The 26,654-nt window shown below is 40.7% G+C and overlaps 1 protein-coding gene across 2 annotated transcripts in view; it reads right to left on the reverse strand.

Moving 5' to 3' along the window:
- Positions 1-26,654, reverse strand: part of INPP5A (inositol polyphosphate-5-phosphatase A) — a 474,649-nt gene that overhangs the window by 284,247 nt on the left and 163,748 nt on the right. For both annotated transcript variants that reach the window (XM_063433731.1, XM_063433732.1), the window contains exon 3: positions 11,961-12,061. In XM_063433731.1, coding sequence (XP_063289801.1) covers positions 11,961-12,061 — 101 coding nt within the window. The remainder of the gene's footprint in view (positions 1-11,960; positions 12,062-26,654) is intronic.

Consider the following 26,654-nt stretch of genomic DNA (forward strand, 5'->3'; position numbering starts at 1 on the left):
TCCATTATCATTTCTATGTGGATGACAGGCAAATCTACCTGTCCTCTCCTGATCTCTCTCCACCCATCTGGACTTGTGTCTCGGACTGCCTCTCTTCAATTTCCAAATGGATGGCTGCTCACTTCCATGGGCGTAGGAACCAGGGGGGATGGGGGGGACGCATCCCCCCCAGCAAATCATGCGGGGGGGACAGGTAATGGGGAAATCCCCCCCCAGCTCCGCCGGCCCCCCTTTTGCTGCAGCCGCCCGAGCGCTCTGCAGAGAGCCCCAGGCGGCTGCAGCTCTGCCCGGGCTGGTGCGTCCATGAGGGCGCACCGCCCGGGCGCAGCCAGAGGAGAGGGGCTGACAGGAGGGAAGCGCTCAGCGCTCCCTCCTGTCACTCCCTCAATGTAGCGTAGCCGAGCCCTGTATAGTCCGCCGGTACAGGGAGCATCTGTCTCCTGTACCCGGCCGGACTAAAAGGAAGTGAACACTGAGTGTGCACTTCCTGTTAGTCCGCCGGGTACAGGAAACAAAAGCTCCCTGTACCCGCGGACAGTACAGAGCTCGGCCACGCTACAACACAGGTAGGGGAGGGGGAAGAAAGAAACAGGGAGGGAGGGGGGGGGATAAAGAAAGAGGGAGGGGGGGATAAAGAAAGAGGGAGGGAGGGAGGGAGGGGGGATAAAGAAAGAGGGAGGGAGGGGGGATAAAGAAACATGGAGGGAGGGGGAAAAAAGAAACATGGAGGGAGGGGGGGATAAAGAAACAGGGAGGGGGGATAAAGAAAGAGGGAGGGGGGATAAAGAAAGAGAGAGGGGGGATAAAGAAAGAGGGAGGGAGGGGGGATAAAGAAACATGGAGGGAGGGGGGATAAAGAAACATGGAGGGAGGGGGGGATAAATAAACATGGAGGGAGGGGGGATAAAGAAACAGAGAGGGGAGGGGGGATAAAGAAACAGGGAGGGAGGGGGTGGGATAAAGAAACAGGGAGGGAGGGGGGGATAAAGAAACAGGGAGGGAGGGGGTGGGATAAAGAAACAGGGAGGGAGGGGGGATAAAGAAACAGGGAGGGAGGGGGTGGGATAAAGAAACAGGGAGGGAGGGGGGATAAAGAAACAGGGAGGGAGGGGGGATAAAGAAACAGGGAGGGAGGGGGGGATAAAGAAACAGGGAGGGAGGGGGGGATAAAGAAACAGGGAGGGAGGGGGGATAAAGGAACAGGGAGGGAGGGGGTAAAGGAACAGGGAGGGAGGGGGGGATAAAGAAACAGGGAGGGAGGGGGGATAAAGAAACAGGGAGGGAGGGGGGATAAAGAAACAGGGAGGGGGTATAAAGAAACAGGGGGGTAAAGAAACAGGGAGGGAGGGGGGAGAAAAACAGGGAGGGGGGAGAAAGAAACAGGGGGAGGGGGAGAAGGAGGGAGGGAGGGAGGGGGAGAAGGAGGGGGGGAGAAGGAGGGAGGGAGGGGGGAGAAGGAGGGAGGGAGGGGGGAGGGAGGGAGGGGGGAGGGAGGGGGGAGAAGGAGGGAGGGAGGAGGGGAGAAGGAGGGAGGGAGGGGGGAGAAGGAGGGAGGGACGAGGGAGGGAGGGGGAGAAGGAGGGAGGGACGAGGGAGGGAGGGGGGAGAAGGAGGGAGGGAGGGGGGAGAAGGAGGGAGGGAGGGGGGGAGAAAGAGTGACATCCATCACACAATCATGCCACCCTTACACACACAGAACACACAATGCACCCCGTGCACACACACACACAATCACACAATCATGCAATCCTTACACACACAGAAACACACAATGCATTCCTTACACACACTCAATGCACCCCTTACAGACGCACACACTGCATCCCGTACATACACAGAATCACACCTTGCAGCCCTTACACATACAAACACAGATTCACACAATGCATTACTTACACACATATCAGGACATCCCCTACACACTCCACCCCCTGTGAACAAACTCATTGGTGGAACCTGAAGGTGGACCCTGAGACCCAGACCTTGAGCTGTGTAAAAGGCCCCCAAAAAATGGAGCTGCTTCCCGTTCTCACAGAACATTGATTTTTGGGGCCAGTTACAAACAGCCTCCAGAGAGCCTGCTCTACACCAGACCAGTGGAGCCAGACTGCAGCTAGAGCCCATCATCATCCTCATCTGGTTGTAAGTAGGCAATATAGCATATTATTCGTGGCACTAATCTCTAATTTACCTCACATTAAAGAAACCCTATAGTCCCCAGAAGCACTGCAGCTTAATGTAGTGGTTCTGGTGTCTATAGCCTGTCCCTGCAGGCCTTTTAATGTAAACACGGCGGCACTCCAGCACTGGCGTTAGTTAACATGGCAGAAAAATAATTGGAAAGGGTTAGGGGGGCTACTAATAAGGATAGGGGGAGAGGGGTAGGTAGAAAAATAATTGGAAGGGTTTAGGGGGCTACTAATATGGATGGGAGGAGGGGGAGGTAGAAAAATTATTGGAAGCGGTTAGGGGAGTACTAATATGAATGGAAGAGGTAGGGTGGGTTCTAATATGCATGGAAGGGGTTAGGGGGTACTAATATGCATGGAAGTGGTTAGGGGGGTACTAATATGCATGGAAGGGGTAGGGGGTTAATATGCGTGGAAGGGGTAGGTGGGGTTCTTTTGTGCATGGAAGGGGTAGGGGGTTAATATGCGTGGAAGGGGTAGGTGGGGTTCTTTTGTGCATGGAAGGGGTAGGGGTGGTTCTAATATTCATGGGAAGGGTAGGGGTGGTTCTAATCAGGAGGATCCCGGCGCTGTATCCGGGTAAGTAAAACCCCTTCCTTGTAGTGACCCTTTAATGTTATTATTTAATCATTTATATAGCGACTGCAAATTCTGTAGCGCTGTACAATGGGATAAACAACTCCTAGTTTACGGAATAAGAATATACCCGGCGAGTAAAAATGCTATCCCCCCCAGATTTTTTGGGGTTCCTACGCCCATGCTCACTTCCTTAAACTCAACCTGTCCAAAACAGAACTTCTGGTCTTTCCTCCCTCAAGTGTTACTTCTCCTGTGTCTGTCTCCCTCCAAGTCAACGGCGCTACCATCACCTCTACCTCGCAGGCTCGCTGCCTGGGTGCTCTTTTTGACTCCAACCTCTCCTTCACCCCTCATGTCTAATCAATCACCAAATTCTGTAGCTTCCATCTTAAAAAAATAGCGCGCATCCAACCCTATTTAACCCCGGATGCGGCTAAGGTGCTGGTCCATGCTCTTGTTCTCTCTCGCCTGGACTACTGCAATACTCTTCTCAGTGGTCTTACGTGTTGCCAAAATGCACCATTGCAATCTATAATGAATGCGGCGGCAAGGCTCATTTTCCTGTCTGCTCTCACCTCCCATGCCTCTCAGCTATGTCAGTCCCTTTTTCTTCCAGTTAGATATAGGGTGTAATGGACCGTTTTGCTCACCAGAGGTTAAAAACCGTTTAGGCGATAATCCCCTTCCAGATAGACAAGCAGTTACTGTAAGCACCAATCTCCCGACCTGAAAACACATGAACCCTGGAAATATCTGAACAGGAAAACCATGCAAAAGGGTTACACTCCTGGCAGTCAGCATACAATCCAATTCCCCCAATTACGAGACAACACTTCGTTTTGAGGGTTAAGCAGAATCTGACTGTCCTGGCACATACAGTCTCTTTTATTCCCAATCCACAACCACAGTACAGCCCATAGGGTATTACAGAACAACCAATCAATCCGTACAATACACACAGACACTCCCACACAAAATCCTCCCCTCTGCCTGTGATATGATTACTGAACACAATTGGTAATCTCATTATCACAGGCAGAGGAATACAGTTTTTACACAATATGGATAACTTCTAAAATATACATGTCACAAACATACATAAAAAACATACACATAAACATACATTTTCATAATCAGCATGCGAGAGATAAACACATACTCAAAAATCAAGACAATCGGTTTAGGGGTTAAAAAGTTATATGGAAGTCCTTTAGGACCGACCACAAGCACATTTTCATGCCCAAAACAGTTCCATAGATTTGGGCTGTGCGGTCGGTCTATTTCAGGCTGAAAAAATGACTACGTCCCATTCGAATGAGCGGCTGCAAAATCACCGTGGGAGAAGGTAAGGCTCAGCGGTGTTCGCGGAACTGTGTAGCCGATTTCAGTTCCATGAATTTGGCTACACATACCGCTGACCGCATGGAATGAACCAAGATGGCCGCCGCCGCCACGTATTTGTTTTTCGAATGGCGGCCACTTCGACGGCATTCGAAGTGCCAATTTAAAAATACAAAACCTTTCTCTGGGAGTTAAAGGGCCAGCAGCAGAACAACAAAAATCTATTATACCCAAATCTGCTATTTCAAGGGCCAAACCTCCCAAGGACCATAATCACAGGGCAAGAGGCTGGCAAGCAGTCTTCTCCAGTGCACAGTGGCGAGGTTGGTTCCGCCACATATGGCTCAATTTAAAATTCTGGTGCTGCTTACAAGTTCCTACATAATGCTGTTCCAACCTACCTATCATCCCTAATACACAAGTATGTCCCGTCAAGGCCCCTACGTTCTGCCAAAGACCTTTTTATCCTCTGTCCATACTCCCACCTCGACACTCGCCTCCAAGACTTTTCCAGGGCCGCACCTCTTCTGTGGAACTCCCTTCCCTTCTCCGTAAGAATTTCACCCAGTCTCCACTCATTCAAAAAATCATTGAAAACTCACTTCTTCAAGAAAAGATATCAATTAAACTGTGAGCAGGTTTTTATCCCCGACGCTCCAAGACTCCTCTCCTGCAACTGTCAAAAATTAACTACTAAGCCCTCAGTGAATACTTTTCTAACAACCTACTTCGTACCCCTACTTTTACCCTTTGTGTCACTATACCCCACTCCCTCTAGAATGTAAGCTCATTGAGCAGGGCCCTCCACCTCTCTGTTCCTGTATGTCCAGTTGTCTGGTTTCAATTACATGTCTGTTAGTCCACCCATTGTACAGTGCTATGGAATCTGATAATGCTTTATAAATAATAAAATAATAATAATCTATAACAGATTTCATCTAAGGCAAAGAAAATGTTTTTTTTTACAGTAAGAGCAATAAGGACATGGAATTCTCTGCCTGAAGAGGTGGTTTTGTCAGAGTCACTACAGATGTTTAAACTGCAATTGGATAAATACTTACAGAAACATAACATACAGGGATATAATTTCTAATTAGTGGGGTAATAGCTGCTTAATCCAAGGAGACATCTGACTGCTATTTTGGGGTCAAGAAGGAATTTTTTCCTGGATTGTGGAAAAATTGGAAGCGCTTCAGATGAGGTTTTTTTGCCTTCTTTTGGATCAACAGCAACAACATATGTGAGGAAGGTTGAACTTGATGGACGCAAGTCTCTTTTCAGCTATGTAACTATGTAACTATATGTAAATAGGGTACAAGCAGTTTCTTTTTTCTGGGGGACTGCAACTCACAATTATTAAATGTGCACAGATTTTTAATGGTATATGAAATGTAACATTACTCATTAAAAATGCCTTTTTTTATGAATGTACAATATTGCCCTAAATGAATAAGGATATCTAGGAGGGTATATCAATTGTTGCATTAGGAGCCTCTGATGAAGTAAAGCATCTTCATGAAACGCGTAAGGAAGAACTATTCGGGATTCAGAATGAAGTTAATTGGAATGCCAGAGTTTTGGCGAACCCTCTATCTTTCTAATCACTTTTTCTTCACACAGTTGGTATGTCCAGGATAGTTTGGACATAGGTATGTAGGAGCTGTAGATAGCAGCTGCATCACCTGATTTGAGATATTCATTGTGTGAAATAAAGGTTACAGACAGTGAGCACTATAGTTTCTAGAATGATTTGATTGAGTGGAATCACCATTCAGCTACTTTCTCTGAACAAGTGGGGAAGCGGTTATCACCAGGCCAATGGTTTGTGGTCTGTGTTGATATTTTTCTTTATCTGAAGACACTATTGTTGTTGCATTGTGCGTTCAGTGTTACTGGGAACCTAGATAACACTAAGCAATCATGCCATAATAATATTCCATGAATCTCTAAATGCAATAAGATCAGACTGTTTTGCTACATTTGTCGCAGATACGGTTACAGACTGTCTACATCCAAAATTATCTGGTTACAATATAAACACTGACTGATTGATTTCTGAATATTCATTAATTTTATTGTTTTACGACATATACATTTAGATTGTGCCTTCCTTTACATAACGTAACTACCGGATATCATCTATTAATTTACATGCTTTACTTTGAAGAGAGTCACAAAAGCATTGAATGGATTGCAAGACTTCAAAATGTTAACTTTTTGGCTCAGTGTAGTTTTGTTTAATGCTTATCTTTTTTTTTCACATTGTTCAAAGCAAACCTTTATAAAAACACATTCAATTAGGGTGTTACTGATTACGTTGGTACCTTCATTATTCCCTGATTTTGTAATCATAAAAAAATAATAATAAAGGTTATGTTTTAATATTTACTTCTATAGGCCGCCTTTCCTGTTTTGTTGTGCATTTCTTTTTCCACTCTAAATATTAAATAGTTAATTTAGTGATTCATTTATTCGAACATGCAATTATGAATGCAATACTGTTTATTTAAAGCAGATTACGAAGACCTATACAGGTGGTCCTCACTTTGCGACCTACCTGTTTTACGACGGCTCTCACTTACGACCATCTCTTTAGCCTGAGGATTCAAGGGATTCCCCACTTTAGAGAGCTGGTCTATTTTTGGGGAATTTTCCCCAAACACAGATTAGATTGCGTTTTTCTATGTTCGGAGAATTCTCCCCGAACATAGATTAACGGGATTCCCTGCTCTGGTGCATGTCTACGTTCGGGTAAATTTCCCTAAACATAGACAAGCGCAGAAGAGCAGGGAATCCATCTAATCTTTGTTCGGGCAACATTCCCCAAACATAGATTAGAAGGATTCCCTGCTCTTCTGCGCTTGTCTATGTTCAGCGAAATTTCCCCGAACCTAGACCTGCACTGGTGCGCATGCTCTGTAGCTCTGTAGCGCATTCTCACTTACCAACCAATTAGTTTTATGACCGAGTCGTAAGAACAGAACCCGATCGGTAAGTGAGGAGTGTCTGTAGTTGATTAAACAGGGGATGATGGGAAAGCATGTCAATGCATATAAAAATCCCTGTGTGTGCCTTTTATGGCAGTTGAGATGTAAAATAGTAGGTTTATGAATAAAAAATTATTATTCCAAAATAGGTACATGTGTAAAAAATATGCGTTCATATTTGGATTTCTTTAAGAAAGGCTTGTAGCATCATACACAGTGTTTGTACGCAAGTATGGAATTGGATATTTATTAGAAATTTTAAATTAATTTCAGGTCTAATGTGCATGATTTTTGGTACGTGGTACAGAACACAATATTTCTCTTACACTTCCAAATTGCAGTGCTATATGAAAATCTTCACATGCAACTATTTCAATGCAGAAACAGCATTTAAAGGGACACTATAGTCACCAGAACAACTACAGCTTATTGAATTTGTTCTGGTGAGTAGAATCATTACCTTCAGGCTTTTTGCTGTAAACACTGTCTTTTCAGAGAAAATGCAGTGTTTACATTACAGCCTAGTGATAACGTCACTGGCCACTCCTCAGATGGCTGTTAGAGATCCTTCCTAGGTCATGGCTGCCTAAAATGCATCCAAACATTCAGTATCTCCTCCCTCTGCATGCAGACACTGAACTTTCCTCATGGATTCAATTCAATTCATCTCTACGAGGAGATGCTAATTGGCCAGGGCTGTGTTTGAATTGTGCTGGCTCTGCCCCTGATCTGCCTCCTTGTCAGTCTCAGCCAATCCTATGGGGAAGCATTGTGCTTGGATCAGGCCACCGATTCAGATGTCAGAGGAAGTTCACAGGCAGAGGCAGCAGCTTCAGACTTGAATACAAGTAAGATTTTACTATTTTTAGGGAGGCAAAGGGGGCCAAGGGGGCTAGATAGTGGTTTTAACACTATAGGGTCAGGAATACACGTTTGTGTTCCTGACCCTATAGTGCTCCTTTAAGTGACACTCCAAGCAGAATTTGAAACTTGTTTTTTTCTTTTTAATTCTTCTTTAATAATGTTTTCTCAGCCAATACACAGAAACAATACGCATTATAAACCAAATAAAGCAGCTGCCAGGTCATGAAAGAATCAACGGGGAGATTTTAAAATGTGATGATGGAATCGCAACATGAAGAGGTTACATTTGGCTAGTGGCACATTATATAAAGGATTGAGATTTTAAAATGTGATGATGGTATAGCAACATGAAGATATCACATTTGGCTAGTGGCACATTATACGTAGATTAATATACCGGAGATCAATGAATGAGAGGTAATATACCAAGGTATTCCGCAGAACAGTAAAATTATGTTACCCACCTTTAATAGCAAAATGGTGGGTTGGCAAAAAGTAATAAAAGACGGGCTCAAAATGTCAAGTCTTACGCTTCTAGACAGTCTTAAAAGTTACTTGCCACAGCAAGCTAAAGGATCCATAGCACAATCACCAGCCGTGAATTTCTACTCTACAGGAATTAATTTTTACTTAACGGACAAAAGGGTTGTCTAGCTGCAAGAGTATTAGGGTCACCTCAGTAACTGGGGGTCTCACACCTGATACCTTGGTCGACCGACCACCATCATGAAACAAACAAGGGGGACGAAGGTGTAAATGGTAAGGAGTTTGAATTATATCTGAAAAACTCAACCTACCCATAAGCTATAGTCAGTTATGACCTTTGTATAAGTAGTAATTTAATCACAAACATACATTTTAATAGCAATACGTAACCTCCCTATCCAAAAACAAAAACAAAACAAAAACCACACTCTTTGTCCATCCAATCTTTGGCTGAAGCTATATGGATTATACAAACACAGTCTGCATTCACATTTCCTGACCATTACAAGCCGTGTGTAGTGCACTGGGTCTTTAAACCCCTCTCTCCCCCATACACGTATGCACAGAACAAACTGCTAGACTCCTCCACCGCACTTTAGCCAGTAGTGGAGACTTTAGCACGGGAGGGCACATAATACAAGTCACCCTAAACTTTATCACTTTTACCTTTTGTTTTTTTTTATACATATTTTTTTGAACAATAGATATCCAATTCAGGTATTGGATTTTGAATAATAAATAAAAGACAATCACATTGGGTGGTGAACAATGGCGGAATAGAATGATGTGTAACACTTTAATAGCAGCATCAGATTGATGTGTAACTTTCTCAAATTTAAAATATCAAAGGTAGGACATTTTTTAAACTTGCTTTAATTGCCGAAACCTTGTATTATATGTGTCAATTTACCACCATTAAACAAATAAGCCCCCAATCCATTTAAAACATCCAATCACATGAGTGATTTTATGTTTACCATGGTAACGTCCCTATTTAACAAGTACCTGGCCTGAAGCATTTGTACATTTTGCTTGCATTTGTCATTTCAGTAGAAAGACTTACAATGCCTATGTAGATTGAATCACAAATTTATGGGACCAGCTAATTTTCACACTTTCAATGGAAAAGGACAAAGAAACACATTTGATTTTAATAGATATAGAAAACAAAAGTAATACAAGTTTTTCAGTAGTAAACATTTTGTGGTGTTATAGAATACATCCAGTAGAGGGTGCTGTTACACAAGTCACATCAATACAGTACAAAAGTATCCAAAGGAGATAAAATGATTACATTTAAAACAGCACTTTCTGGGACCCATATAGCCTTTGCTGAACAAACCTCAAAGAAAAAAACTACAAAATGATTTAACCTATTATACGCTGCAATCTAATGTGTCTACTGACTTGTGGAAAGTGCTGCCGGCACAAACAAATCTTGGTGTATGATCTCAATGCAACCAAAGACATCCTATAAACTGGATTTTATAACATGCCAGGAGGCTTCATATTTGCTTACATCTCTCTTTACTAGAACTACACAGCAGCAACAGGCCCTCTTCGACAAAGGGGCAGTTCAGTGGGCTCCGGACGAAGGAGGTTTCTTCAGCTCAATTTTTTAGTCAAGAAAAAGACAGGAGAATTCCGCCCGGTTATAAACCTGAGAAGTCTGAACACATTTGTTTCTTATCGCCACTTCAAGATGGAAGGCATCCATCTCCTACGGGACCTCTTACATCAAGGGGATTGGTTCACTCGACTGGACCTAAAGGACGCATACCTGTCCGTTCCGGTGGCGCCCGACTATCGTCTATTTCTACGATTCGTTTGGAAAGGGAGGCCATGTCAATTCACCTGCCTCCCATTCGGCCTCAGCTCGGCTCCGTGGTGTTTCACCAAGCTATTGAAACCGGTGACCGCATGCCTGCGCTCCAGAGGCATTCGATGCCTGATATACCTGGATGATTTGCTTCTTTTCTGCGAGGACGCCTCCAGGATGAAATCTCAGACGGCCTTCGCGATCTCCTCCTTCGAATCCCTGGGGTTTGTGGTCAACCAGGAGAAGTCGGCCCTGACGCCAACACAAGTGGTTCAATTTCTGGGTTTCGAGATAGATGCGATTCAGTGAGTCCTACGGCTCCCTCAGACGAAGATCACGGCTATTTGGAAAGAGATTCGACGAATTCTATGCCAGGATATGATCCCCCTCAGGGTCTTGGCACGGGTTGTTGGCACGGGTTCCTACGTACGCCCACACAAACCGGTTTCGACCGTTACCCTGGCTCGCTGGATCCGATGGCTACCATCGTTGGCCGGCGTGGAGTCCTCATTCGGTGCTCACTCGGTTAGGGGTGCGGCAGCATCAGGTGCACTGATAGTGGGAGCTTCCCTATCCGATATTCTACGTTGAGCAGACTGGTCTTGAGAGGACACCTTCCGGATATTCTATTTCAGACCGGCGGAACATGCATCGTTGGCTCTTCTGAATGAGCGTTGAAACAGCAAATATGAAGCCTCCTGTCATGTTATAAAATTGTAGATTATGCTAGCTTTAGTGTACCTATAATTTTAATTTTATTAATGACAGGAGGCGAATATTTCCCCCCCTTTTGTTTCCCGACCCTTGTTTTTCCTTTTGTCCTTGTATGTTGAATTTGAATAAAGAATTATACAACTGGTCAGTTTTCTCTAGTGATTATTTATTTCGGTATTTTCAATTCCTCGGGCGGGCCGATAGACTTGGTGGTTTGTTTCCTACAAAATTGTGTTGGGTGGCTACATGACTTTATACGTACATTTCATTGGCTAATCGCATTTTTCGACTCTGTTTCTCTTGTTTCAGTGTAAAGTTCTCAAAATGAGGTCAAGTTCAGGTCTTCGTTTCGGTTGAAGAGTTTCTACGTGAACCGCTATTTCTGTCAAGATGGACCGTTATTGTAATATTGTGTTATGTTTTTCCTGACTGTGTTTGTTGTCGCAGCTCAAAAGAGGAAATGGAATGTTGGGAAAGGAGTTATATGGTCTCCTTACTATTTTCTGATTGGTTGTTTAACCCCTTAAAGACCAAACTTCTGGAATAAAAGGGAATCATGACATGTCACACATGTCATGTGTCCTTAAGGGGTTAACTCTCTGTTTTTTGCTGCTGTGTAGTTCTAGTAAAGAGAGACTTAAGCAAATATTCGCCTCCTGTCATTTATAAAATTAAGATTATAGGTACACTAGCTAGCATAATCTACAATTATTAAATATGTCTATAGACAAATATGCCTGGCTAAACAGGTAACGGAGAATGGCGGCAAAAATATTTATACCAAACAACGGGTTTGTGGTGAATTGAGAATTCAGTCAAGTGCAAATGCAAAATTTTAGGCCAAAGTAGATTAAATGAAAAATAATTTGGCTATTTTGGCTTAATATGTAAACTTAATTTTGAATCTACAACAATTCTCACTTTATTAAATAGCCATGAGAGTCGGTGTGAGCTTCAGACAGTGATAGACAGAGTACTTACTTGACAAATTTGTCAACATGAGACATGGAAGCTTCATAATTCTTCCCACCAACCTCCTGACAGTGCAAAGACAGGAACTGCGGCTTTTGGGAGTGCACAGTCTGAAAACAAAAACATGACAATTACAGTGTGCACATTGTTACTATTATTAATTACGTATTAAGCAGCCACATACAGTAGACAGTCATACAGCGACTGAAAAGAAATGTCACTCTTTGTGACAACGTTTTGCCAGTCAGATAAATCTGTGGCTTTTGCAAAGGTTAATATAACAGGTACACGGAATGAGAGAGACTACATGAAGGCGAGCACTGCCGCACTACTTTATACACGCTTAGACACAGGTAAACAGGAACCTCTATGGTTTAGGGACATTTCTAATTGAGGCAGGCTGCAGAGCAATGCTTCAGTGAATTCGAATGGGACATTTGAACGAAAAAATAAAAATAGTAATGTTTCTGTTTAAAAATAATTTTTGGTTATATTTGGATAATTTTTGGGACACTATACGCACTGCAGATGCTTATGATGCCTAGAGGTCAGTTGAGCATTCCCATAACAGGTGGGAGTTTAAGCATGCGTGGGATAGGCATAAGGCTATCCTAGCTTTAAGATAATACTCTTAGTCTCTGGCCTTAAGAAAATTGTGCAGACTAGATGGGCCAAACAGTTCTCATCTGCTGTCACATTTTATGTTTCTATGACAATACAATATGTAATTCACACATATTTCCAATGCTGTGATTAGACACTGTGGGTCTATATATGCTGGAAGAGACATGCTGGTACCAGTTTAAACAGATTTATTCAATAATCTCGGAAAAGTTGTTAATTTAAAACTCATCAAAAAAGGCATGACGTTGTGCAATCACTGAAAGCAACCTAAATGAATAAACATAACCTTTAAACAAGATACTAGCTGGGCTAGTTTGGGTGTACTTTTTTTCTTGGTTCTTTACTTAACAGTGAATTTTTGTGATACTTTTAATAAATTTTAAGATATGACAAGGTACAAGTAAAACAATATAGCATAAAAACACATGAACAAAGGTGAAGATGTAAATGTAATAAAGAAGATGCAACAATAAATGTAACAAATTCAGTTTTCAATGTGCCTTAGCTCACAGTTCAGTATATAAACCACTAGCTTACTCTGCATTTACTATATGCATTGATGTAGCTTAACAGGGAAACTTGCAGAGCAGAAAAAAATATATAAAAAAATAAATACAAAATATTTCCAACATTTATTAAAACTGCATTTTTTTCTATATTTTTATATGTTGTGGGGAAAAAACTATATTTACCTTTTAAGTCTAATTCATTTTAATAAACATTCTATAGACTGTGTGAAGTTTATTTTTATAACTAATATTTTGAAGAATTTGCTACATCAGGTTTTTATCCTTTAACATTTAATTGACCGTGAAAACACAAGAGAACTTTCTCTCTATATAAATAGTTTACAGGTTAATCATACCTGCAGGGAAGGTATAATTTAATCCATTTAGCTAGCTTGCTTTCCACCTAATTACACTAATTGTGGAGTAATGTGTTAAAGAGAGTCTGTCCTAGGAAGGTCTGTTAGAGTTAAGTACTGCTAATCCTCGCAGTCATATTTGCTCAACTGACCTGGAGTTTGAATACTATGGGGCATCATCTATCGCCCCCCACCTGACTTCCCCCACTATAAATTTGGAATTAACTTTGAATTCTCACTTTACTGAATAACCCTGTTATTTTACTGTTTTTATTGGGATGAGGTTAGGAATTATTAGTAATGGCTGGGGTGAAGAGGTGTGTCTTTGGTTTAACAATGTACTTAACCCCTTAAGGACACATGACATGTGTGACATGTCATGATTCCCTTTTATTCCAGAAGTTTGGTCCTTAAGGGGTTAAAAAGTTAGGCCAAAATATCTTGGCTGGAAAAACCTACTTGTTGAATATTTCAGTTTTCACATTGATATTTGATAGTCACCTGTAACTAAAAAAATCGATTGCCACCGAACCACAATCTCGCTCAGGGTTATTAAGTGAACTGTAAATAATTAGATAGAAATTCTGCTCAGTTTTTCTATGTTCGGGAATATTTCCCCGAGCATAGATTAGAGAGATTCCCTGCTCTTGTGCGTTGGTCTATGTTCGGGGAAATGTCCCTGAACACAGACATGCGCACCAAAGCAGGGAATCCCTTAAAAAGTTTAACTCAGGAAGCTCCCTTGTTAAACTTTTGGTGTTAACATCTACTATTAATTTAACTAGAGATAGCTGACAACACAAACTTGGTGTGAACATGTATTACCAATCTGTTTATAGGTAGATGTCAATGCGGGATGGTAGCTTCCTTTAAACATGGTCGCACAGTCCTCGAGTTACTTTGTATCATTTTGGTTACAGATTGAATCCCTGACTATAGGAGCTGCAGCGGGAGGCGGGATAATAGAGTAGGATTTCTTAAGGGGTGCCCTCGAAGGCACATTAGACTCTTTAAAGGAGATAGACTTTTTGGGACATTATTCCTCTTTTCTCCATACTCTATAAGCTGCTAACAAATAGGAAAGTATTGTACTTTGATCACCTCTAGGTTCCTTGTACTATATTCCGGTTGTCTATTTGCCTTGAATAGAGAGGACTGTATCTTCCATTTTGTTTTTATTTATTATTATTTTGTTATTTTTGCATATATTTTACTCTTGATATTGATTAAAAGTTACGTTTTAAAATACTTTTAAATTAAGGAATACATTGTCGGTAGACTTTTTCTTTGTTTTCCTTTATTTTTTCAATTTCTTGCTCACAGTTTAGGGGTTACCCCCTCTTTTTCTCTGCTACCAGCGTATTTCCTTTTTCATATTAGAGGCTAATTTTCTTTTGGTCTCAATTAGATTAGAGGGATTCCCAGCTCTGTTGCGTTCGTCTATGTTCAGGGACATTTCCCTTAATTCCTCACTTACCGACCAATTCGTTTTACGACCATTGTCGTAGGAACAGAACCCGGTCGGTAAGTGAGGAGTGTCTGTAAACAGATATATAAATTACAACTATGCTATTTTATCAACAAAAAAAACGACAAAAAACATAAGATGACAGAAATGTAATGTAATGTAAACTCTAAATATCTAGTTAAAGGCACACGTTCATCCCCCAAACAACTTGAGTTTAATAAAGCCGTTTTGGTGTATAAATCATGCCTCTGCAGTCTCACTGCTCAATTATCTGCCATTTAGGAGTTAAATCACTTTAGTTTCAGTTTATGCGGCCATAACCACACCGCCCCTAGTTGTGATTCACACAGCCTACATGAAATAAATGGTTTCATTTTCATTAAGATGATCACTTGGTTTAGAATTTTTTATGTCCTGTTCTATTAACCCCTTCAGGACGCAGTCAATAGTGCACGTTCTGATCAAAACAAAACGTAAACAAAAACTAGAATTTGCGCTACATGTCTGTTCAACCGTAGTTCCCCTCTTTCAAATTATATGCACCCACACTTATTATATATCATTTTGTTCAGGAGAAACAGGGCTTTAATTTACCATTAACTATTCATATATGGAACATAATTCATTATGAATAAAATTTAAAAAAAATGTGAGAAAATAAGATTTTTTTTTACAATTTGTATTTCCGTCTGACATTTTAGCTGTGAATGCCATAATACTGTTAATACAAAAATGCACATATTTGTAATCAGCGATGTCTCACGAGTACAACAGTATCCCCCATTAACAGGTTGTATGGTGTTTTGGAAAGTTACAGGGTCAAATATAGAATGTTCCATTTTCAAATAGAAATTTGCCAGATTGGCAATGTTACCTTTGAGACGGTGTGGTAGCCCAGCAATGAGAATTACTCCCATAATGGCATACCATTTTAAAAAGTAGACAACCAAAGGTATTGAAAGTTTTTGTGACTGTTTGTTTTGTGAAGTTTGTGTTTGTGACTAAGTGGCTACTAAGAAAGACTGGACATACCCCACTTGCAATACCTTGGGTTGTCTACTTTTGCAAATGGTATGCCATCATGGGGGTAATTCTTATTCCTGGGCTACCATACGCTCTCAAAGGCAACATAACCAATCTGGCAAATTTCAATGTAAAAAAAATGAAATGCAAGCCTTATATGTGACTCTCTAACTTTCCAAAACACCATGAAACCTGTACATGGGGGGTACTGTTATTCTCGGGAGACTTCACTAAACACAAATATTAGTGTTTTAAAACAGTAAAACATATTACAACAATAATATAGTCCATAAAAGTGCCGTTCGTTTGTAAAAAAATGCAAAAAACTTCACTTTTACTTAAAATATCATCGTTGTAATACAATTTACCAATTTGAAACACTAATATTTGAGTTCAGCGAAGTCTCCCGAGTAAAACAGTACCCCCCATGTACAGGTTTTATGTTGTTTTGGATAGTTACAGGATCAAATATAGTGCTTGCGAATTAAATTCTCTGCACTTTCTCCCTGTGTTGTCAGGCATGTCAATCAAATTTTAATTAATCAAATCACCTAATTATGTTAAAAGATTACTTAAATATACACATAGAATTTTAATACATATGCATTTATAGGTATTTAAATTCTACGTGTATACTAATGTAATATTTTATGTAATTATATGTATTTATCTATATATATATATATATATATATATATTTGCGGTTATTTGGATTTTATATATAGATAGATATATATAGAATGTCATTCTAAGTGTATTTTGTTACCAATATATATATATATTAATAACAAAATACAGTTAGAATGAAATTACATATGTATATATAATTTATATTAAATTTTGTTTGAATATTTTATTTATTAATTTTATTATTTATTTATTTATTATTGTAATTATACGCATTTATATATATAATATATGTGTATATATCTATTATATATATATATAATATATGTATATTATATATATGTAACGTCATTCTAAGTGTATTTTAATACTAATATATGTACTTATATTAGTATTAAAATACACTATGTATGACGTTAAATATATATAATATACATATATATTATATATATAATATATATACATATATTATACATATATAAATACATTTGATTTATTTTTAAACATGTTTAATATATTTTTTTTATACTTCCCACCAGCAGGGGGACTGTCTAATATTTTAGACAGTCCCCCTGCTGGCAGATCCACAGCCAGCTATAGGGGGCCATGTGATCGCTCTTTGAGAGCGATCACATGGCCCCCGGGGGCCTGATTTGGCGTGGGAGGGCTGCCTGGGCTGTGAGGCAGTCCTCCCGAAGCGGAGCACCGGGAAGGTAAGTAACCCGGGCGCTCCAGGGCTTAAAGCCGTTACGGCGTGCTATGCCGTCACAACGGCTTTAAAGCCCACTTAATCCGTGACGGCATAGCACGTCGTAACGGCGGGAAGGGGTTAATTGAACTCTCTCTCTCTCCCTCCCTCCCTCCCTTCCTCCTGCAAGGTCTATAGAGCTATTAACAGAGCAGGAGATAATGGCAGTGAATTTGTCAGTGAGACTGCAGGGGCATAATCTATACACCAAAACTGCTTCATTAAGCTAAAGCGGTTTTGGTGCCTACAGTGTCCCTTTAAGTAAATTATGTGAATATTGCTAAGATGTTGAGATACCAAGATTTGATACGTGTATTTCTTGTTTTCCTTTTATACTACCGGTATATACTTTCTCAATAAAAATTTGTTAAAAAAAAAAAAAAAAGCAAAAAAAAAACAAAACAACCGTGTTTTCTTGCTAGGTAAGCTTTGTTACATAACAAAAGAGAAGTCAAGTAGTAGTAATATTTTCACATTTTGTGTGGTAACTGTATCTATGAAGAAGGCTCCACTCCCAGCACTTCCTGTTTTACCTCTGGTCCCTGCATTGCACGGCTTACTATTGGCTACCAATCTCTTACCTGTTATTTGTAAGGGTATCGGTGAATCATTTTAGTCCGCACTCTGTCATACAAAGCAGTGATTGTTATAACCATTGTTACACTATATCTTGCTCTGTGATTGGAGGATGTGATCACAGCTCTGTATAATAGAAAATGCACATTCAGCAAATAGCAGTTACCACATGACCACAGTATTACTTAAAAGCAGTGTTTCCCAAATTAGTCCTCATGACCCTGCAACAGCCCAGGTTTTGTAAGTATCTCCATTGGTATAGAAGAAGGACATACATAAATCTGTTTTGGAACCACTGCTTTAAAGGAATGCTCAAGTGAAAAACGTGTACTTTAATTCTTCATAATTTAGTAGATGTACCCTGAACAAAAACAGTCATGCATTTATTGCTGTATTTTTTCATTGGGTGTACACACGGGCATATGAATTGGGTTGGATGGAGGGGACGCATCCCCCCCAGGAAATCATGCGGGGGGGACAAGTAGTGGAAAAATCCCTCCCAGTCAGGGCCGTCTTTTACGCAGGGCAAAAGGGGCAGTTGCCCCGGCCCACAATATGCTAAAAATATTGCCTCCCAAGTCCCGATCTGATCATTCCCTACGCGAGTGGCATTGCCGCATAGGGAAGGACTTTCTCGCTCCTCCTCTCAACCTTCCCTGCCCTCTGTGTACGTGCGTTCCATGAGGTCACGCGGAGGCGGAGTCACGGCAACGCTAGGATGAGCTCCTAGAACTGCAGAGCGGCGCCTCACATACTTTCAGCCCTGAGCCCAGAGCACTGCTGGTGTCTTCAGAACTGAAAGTATAAAAAGATATATTAATTGTTTTATGGGGGCTAGGGGGCAGGATTAGGGAGGGGCAGTTGGAAAAGGGGGAGGATTAGGGAGGGGTAGTTGGAGAAGGGGGGGGGGCAGGTGGATGGAGGGGTTAGCCAGGGATATCATACTAAGCACATGGAATGCTCACATCTAGCCAGGGAAATCATACTGAGCACATGGAATGCCAGCCAGGGATATCACTAGGAATGCTCCCATCCAGCCAGGTATATTATACTGAACACATGGAATGCTCCCATCCAGCCAGGGATATCATACTGAGCACATGAAATGCTCACATCCAGCCAGGGATATCATACTGAGCATATGGAAAGCTCCCATCCAGCCAGGGATATCATACTGCGCACAATAAATGCTACCATCCAGCCAGGAATATCATACTAAGCAAGTGGAATGCTCCCACCCAGCCAGGGATATCATACTGAGCACCACTAGAGGCTGGATTAACCCTATTATAAACATAGCAGTTTCTCTGAAACTGCTATGTTTATAGAAAAAAGGGTTAACCCTAGATGGACCAGGCACCCAGACCACTTCATTAAGCTGAAGTTGTCTGGGTGCCTATAGTGGTCCTTTAATACTTACCTTCTCGGTTATCCGCTGTAATTCCTCCTACCACCTGCCCCTATCCTAAAAGACTGGCCTGCCCTCCATGATAGCATTATGTCAGAACAGAATGTTATTTTTAAGTGCAAGAATCGCTCACCAGAGCAATACTCAATGGCAGCAGAAACACTAGAAAAGCTACAATTTCTGGGGAAATTGTGTGAAGTGTTCTTGCCTCCACCAGTTTATATAGCACATTTAATTGTAACGTTGTTGCCCAAACTGCTTCACAGTTACATTAAAACATACATTTATAAAAACATTAGCAGGTGTACAAAAGGCCCTGTCTATGACATCACATGCTGCTGCAGCCTGGCACAGGTCAGAGTATTTTGGTGGTTGCCATCTTCAAACAGCGAAGAGCTTTATATTGTGAGAATCACAAGACCCAGACCTACATTTTGATGGATAGTATGTCCCTGAAATATAAAAAAATGAAGGCACAGGCACAGTTTAGATATTGCCCTTGAAATTTTAGGTGGCTAGAGTGGAGTTTCAATGAATGTCAATGGACGGCTTGAGTTGCAAACAAATGGTCATATCGTGAAAACTATCAGGACTATGGCTTAGCCGTGGACATGTTTAGTGGCAGCAGGGATAGCTGAACGTTTTGATATAAGATTTGTGTAGGTGGACTTGAAAATGAGGTGGCAGTTTAGAAATCATGTCCTGATTTTTCCGCTTTTGCCAGCTCCCACTCTAGTTTTGAAAATTTTGCCATTCATTCCTATGGGACCAATTTGGCCACAAGAACGACGATATTCCGTGAGCCATTCGGCGAAACGTTCCACAAAGTAATAGCACACCAATCGGGAACAATCCGCATGTTTCGGTATATTACTGTCTATGTAGTGTAAAAACTGTGGGAGGAGTTAGGGTGGTAAATTTGGCTATAATAAGAATAATAATATATATGTGAGGTAACAGTAAGTGGTCTTGCTATGCAAGAACACTTAACTAGAGTTGGGGGGACAAAGAACTTCAGAACTATCTTTTGGTGACCAGTTTTGAGATGCCTGCTTTAAAGGTCTCCTAGATTTACTGTGGGCCTTTCTCAGTAGAGAGAAAATACATGACTGAACCCTTTAGTGATCTTAGCAGATATTATCAGCATTGTTTGATCATATGAGAGCTGGACATTAAAGATAAAGCAGTCATGTATGGGCCAAAAACGGTAACAGTTTTCAGTTTGTTTCCCTTTCTTTTGTTTATTTGTTAGGGTCAGCAATTACCAGGACAAAAAAAGGCATTCAAAATATTATATTAATATTTATTTTCTACACTTTTTTTGTTATGTTCATCATCATTTAAAAAACAAATAAAAAAAATAGGATGGATTAGGATTCGAGTAAGGAATATTTAATTTATCCAAATTACTGGCTGTCTATTTAGGGAACAAAGGAATCACACAAAAAGATATTGACTGAGCCAGTAATCAAATTAACAAAAAAGGAAATGTTTAAGTAACTTTAGTATACGAAACATTTAGCTCACCTGCCAAAAAGTATCATTAAAGTGGAAATTACAAAAGCCAAGATTGCCTTCAGGGAAACTGCCATCACAATTTGTATTGTAGTATCTTAACGTTTTTGTCAGTTTGTTTACTGAGAGAGATGCATAGTATTAAACCGTCTTTGCAATGTGGTATTAACCTTTATAATCAAAGTAAAAATATTTTCTACAGTGTTTCACAATAGGGAGACAAAACATACAATTCAATTAAACAGAAAAATATTACTCATATAAACAAGAGGGCCCTGCTCAAAGGAGCTTACAATTTAAAAGATATAAAAGAAGATTTGTATAAATCGCACAAAAGATAATTGCAAAGAGTATTCTGAGGAATGTAAAACAAACACTGATCAAAAAGGATTAATGACATTGTGTTTGAGATTGTTAGCATAGCAGTTTATTCAGCTCAAACCAACTTAGCAACATGTACTGGTAAAATAAAACAAAACAAATCAATGTTCAGCTTAACAGCAGGTAGACTGAAAAAAACTACATACACAAACGAAAACAAAAACATAATCACAGAGCTAGACAAAGCATTTATTATACTCGCCATAAGGAACACTCAGGCACCATTACAACTTCACCTTTTCATGAATGGGGAGCTACTGACTGTGAGCATCAGCTGACTGCTTGTGAACAGATTAGCACCTAAAGGTGAGCCAGCACCAGGGACCTCCTGGCACCACAACAACTTAATTTATATAAAGTTATGTGAAGTTGTTATGGTGTCCAAACTGGCCCTTTCATCATAATGTGCCAAATCTGGCTCTGAAATAAACCTAAATAAAGTCAACTTTGGGGATCACAACACAAGGAGGATAAGGTTTCATTTATCTTGGCTGCGGAGTGGTGCGTGGTGGACTTTAAAACATTCCAAAACAGTTTGACTAATTACAATGGGGGGCACCAGGGCACTCCTGGCTTCATAACCACAACAACGTTTTGTTATGGTTTTGGTGCTTGGAGTTCCTCTAAGCGTTCTGCTTGAATTCCTGATAAAACCTGCCATCAACACAATACCTGCCTTTCAATCAGGTAAAATTTAAAGAACACTATAGTGCTAGGAATACAAAGCTATATTCCTAACACTATAGTCTTCCTCTGCCCCCCTCTGCCGAGTGGTAGACAACCCCTAGAGGCAATCTTAACACCGCAATGAAAACACTGCAGTTTCTCTAAAACGGAACGTTTTTGTTTTCTCATTTACTTGCAGGGTTCATGGGACAGGGACACTGCCACCAGATCACATCAATGACATGAAGTGGCCTGGGTGCCTATGGTGTCCCTTTAACTGTGAATTCCCTTTTACCTTGTATTATTATTGGATTTGTCCAAGGTTAATGATCAAAAATGTGAACTGTGAAGAATTCAAAATTAATTAAGGCCAAAACAGAAAAGAAACGACTTGGTGATTTTTTTTTTCTTCAGTATAGCCGCTGTGACCGAACATTTGACACTCACTTTGAATTGCTAACAATTCCCACCTTCGTCCATCTATCAGTGTAAGCATAAACTAATTAACATCTACTCATGTTTATATTCCACCAATACAGAAATACACAGTCACTGATGGGTAACACTAGGAAGCAATATCTATGAGCGTGTTTTTGTACTTTTGTCATCCAAGAATAAAGATCGCCTGATTTGGGTGTTTAGTAATTTAATATTAGAATGGTCTTAAAATAATAAATAATAATAATAATAATGGCAGTGTGATCAAATCTTCTCTACACTGTAGGCACCTTTGTCGTGAACACAAATTAATGTTACAAGTAGGGGAGGGTTGACTCTAAATAAATAGTTAAACATTTTTAAGTCTGGCTTTATAGAACATCTGAAGACAAAATTCACCTGGACGAAAAGAGGCATCCCATCAAGCTTTCACATGCTATAGAACATTGCTTGGGTATAGAGGATTGCTTTAACAAAATGCATTCAAATAAACACAACAAACTCATCTCTTTTGTTTAGATTACGGGTTCAGTTTCCACTTCAGCTACCTCCACGCAGATTCATTTTATTTTATACAATCCTTTCGTTTACCCCCACATTATTGCATAATACTTATTATATTGTTTCTTAAGTATCTTTGGAGGCCTGGATGGAGAAATAAAAAGGTGCCAATGCAAACTGCCAGGATCCCAGCCCAGAGGCTGCACGAGCTCTCAGATATAATTACAGAACAGTTTATAAATAAATCTCATAATAAATTATGGTCATGCTCTTGCCAAAACATGTTTAAGAAAAAAAATAAAATAGTACATATATATATAAAAAGTTCAGTGTCCCTCAGTAACTATGAAAAATTAAATCCTTGAAAATGATTTGAATGAAAATATGTATTATAGTGTTAGAATTAAAGAGTACCTGCTGTGCCATTTTCACATTAACTAAGCAATGAATATGTAATTTATTATAGACATAAACTATATATTCCATTTGTATTTCAGCTTCAAGCAGTTACTTACCTTGTTTCCAGCATTGCTACCATGCTGTTGCCTTTATAACACCCTCTCCAATTTGATTGGCCCTGCATGCGCACACACTGGCTGAAGGAATTAAACACAGCAACTACATATTCCTTTGCCATACCGTACAGCCCCTTATTTTTACGGATTAACTCCTTCACTACCAAGCAACTGTTTGAAAAAAATCTCAGTATAACATTACTTTGAAATATGAGGTGCACTTTAAAGTGTCACAAATGTGGGCTATTGGCCCAGCCGAGACAGTGGGGAGAGTATGAAAGTGAAAGGGTTAATGACACCAGACCCCTGTTTACCTGCTGCTAGTCCCAGCAACCACTAAATTAACCCCTGCAATCCCTTCAACACTAAAACCCTAGTACACACTTTACTGCCACCACAAGACTCTATATCCGGGTGTCCCCACACACAGTAGAATTATAGGATCACAACCTTACTTTACTGATCAGACATATATAATTAATCCTTTTTTTTTTTTTTTAATTCTTTATTTTTACTGTGCGTAGTGTTACATACATGGTTGTTCCGCCCCAAAAGCAGGTAACAAGCCAGAGAGTTTACAAAGCATATAATCACTTTCAGGACATCGATATAACTTGCACATTTTTTATAAAGGTTACTCATAGTGGGTCACTTCATCACTTAGGTACAGTAGCTTATGATTGAAAATAATGAGTGTCATCGCTTTAGTATCTCGACATTAATATAATTATGCTTAACTATGTTTTACTATGCTAGAGAGAGAGACATGCATTTTGTACAGTGTCAGTAGGTCTAACTAGCCATAGCATACAATAGGTAAAACCGTGAGTTTACATTTCGCTCCACTTGTGTTACTTGCGTTACGCTTGGTGTCTGTGTTATATTTGGGGCTATAATGCCTCTCTGTGTAAATATAGGTTGGCTAATGTTTGGTCCCGGGATTTAAGGGGCCATGGGTATCAGCCTGTGTCGTGCGTGATATCGCAGCCTCAGTCGGCAGGGTGTCGAATTATAAACAGCACCTGGGTGTCATACAGTGAGGTGCGATCAGTTCAGGTGCAGCGATGTGTTATCGCGTGAGTGCCTGTGTGTGCTTGGTGTGTGTCTCTTCTGTGTTGTGGTGCGTCAGTGGGTCTGTGTGTGCAGATATGTATCTGAGGTCTAAGTGGGGTAGGCCCTCTGGTTGCGCTTAATTGCCTGTCCCCGTTCATCTGATGTCTCGGCTTGGGATCCAGCTGGAGCTATTAAGTGTCCGCAGGGTGCAGTGTTCCGGTGGCTTGTCATTGCCACGGGCAAAGGAGAAGTTCTGCTCCCGGAGGATGAAATAATGTGCCCTCACAAATGAGGTACAGGGCTCCTCTGATAGGGGGGTAATAAGATGTCCGGGTATGCTGGGTCTGGCTATAGTGACTGCTTCTCCGTGCCGATGGCTTTTATGCCAGGTACCTCTTTCAGGTGAGATGCAATCTGAGCAGTGCAGCAGTGAGTCTGTGTTAAATGGATTGTCCCCTTAGTTCTCTGCTGGTTTATGATGGGTTGTTCCGGAGTCTGCACTTTATTGTCAGCCGGCCGATTCCTGGGGCAGGCTGTCATGATGGTCGGTTGGTGTTGGATAGTCTCTCCCGCGTTCTGCTTGTTTGTGCTGGCGCGTTGCGCACATGGCTGACATGCGGCGGCCATTTTGAGGGGCACTGCCCGGTGAGCTTTTCTGCGGCAGGGTGGGTGTCGGGCCCAGATCAGCACAGCAGTAGCAGCCCATGGAGACCGGGATAACCCCCCCGGTCCAAAAGGGGGGGGGGGGGCGGTGAGCGAGACGCCGGCCGGAGAACCGGGAGAGCGGCAGTCCCTTCCCGGCTCAAGCTCCAGTGCACTTCGGGCCCCGTCGAGTTACTTTGGGTGCCAGTCAGGGTCGAGAGGGGTACCTCCTTATGCCCCAGCAGCTGGAGGTCACCGTGGGTACCAGTAAGGGATTATGGTTGCTTTTGGCTCAGATTTTGGCTCCGATTTACAGGCCCTGAAGCGGGAGCTCAGACAGGCACGTCTGATCCCGTCGGCGGTCAGGCCCTGCCCCCCATAATTAATCCTTTTTAGTAACACGTTTACCTGAGCTTTCCTCAGAAGAGTGAGCTCATAGAGAACAAAGACACAAGCTGATTGAGTAAACATTTAAACTGACAAAAAAGATTCACAGTGCTGTGTACAAAAATACAGAAATACCCGACATACAGAAACACAGATAACAAATTGCAAAACAGTTTATAAAATAATGTAGGATAAAACACAAGAAATCCTTACATATATTTACCCCTTCTATATATAATTCTTATGGGAGATTCAGATGTTACAGGTCTCTAAGTAGTTGTTGAAAAAAGAAAACACTCCCCTGGATAGTCCAACATCCTCATTATATATCTAAAATTAGGTGTGTCTAAGTAGCCAGACCCCTGTGTGGGGTTTGGCCTGACAGTTTATTGCCCACTCCATATTTTCTTAAATTATGTTGTCCTTGGAATAACCCAAAGTCAGAACATATGCACCAATACCTTTTACGATGCCCTATGTCCAGCTCTGGTGATGGTTATCTAGTAGTTGTATGGCTTAGGCCTGGTGTTGTTAGATCAAAGCCTACAATAAATGTAATCCCAACATGTACAAAAACAACTCCTAACATATATCAAATGCCAACTCATGCTTTGGCATGACATGGAGCATATATGTGTGATAACAAAAACAAAAAAACACAAACAAAAAAACTGTTTTGTTTCACACAACAATAAACATTTCAATCATGCAAACTTACACTAGTTATTAAAAATATATTTTTCATTCAACCTTTATAACAATAAAATGGAAAGTGAAAAGCTTTAGACAACATGCAATATCCTTTAACTTGCAATATTTCATAAAGGATCTAAAAAATGTGTGTAAAAACAAAAGAATTTCGTTTTTCTCACTTACATTAGGTGTGATAAAAATAAATAAAAATGGTCAGATATCCCGCTTAATGTAAAAAAATAAAATCTATATTTGAGCATGACATCCACATACAGTGAAATCATATATTTATAGCAATCTCTGTAATGGTAATGTAATACTAGGAGTCATAAAAGAATACTGGAAAACTCATTCAATCCACCACTGCACCTGATTGCAGGAATGGCATGATATTTTAAGCTTTCTTTACGGTTTGGGAGAAAGGGGAGAGGCTGCTATTTTCAGGCCAATTGCAGACATTAAATATGTGAAATTAGTTTTTGACAGAAACACTCCTCCCTGTACAAGCTGGTTAACAATATCTGGAGTATAAATAAAGGTAAGTGTGACTTTAAATGTCACTTTGTGATCCAA

This window comes from Pelobates fuscus, chromosome 10 (genome assembly GCF_036172605.1).
Source record: "Pelobates fuscus isolate aPelFus1 chromosome 10, aPelFus1.pri, whole genome shotgun sequence".
NCBI lineage: Eukaryota > Metazoa > Chordata > Amphibia > Anura > Pelobatidae > Pelobates > Pelobates fuscus.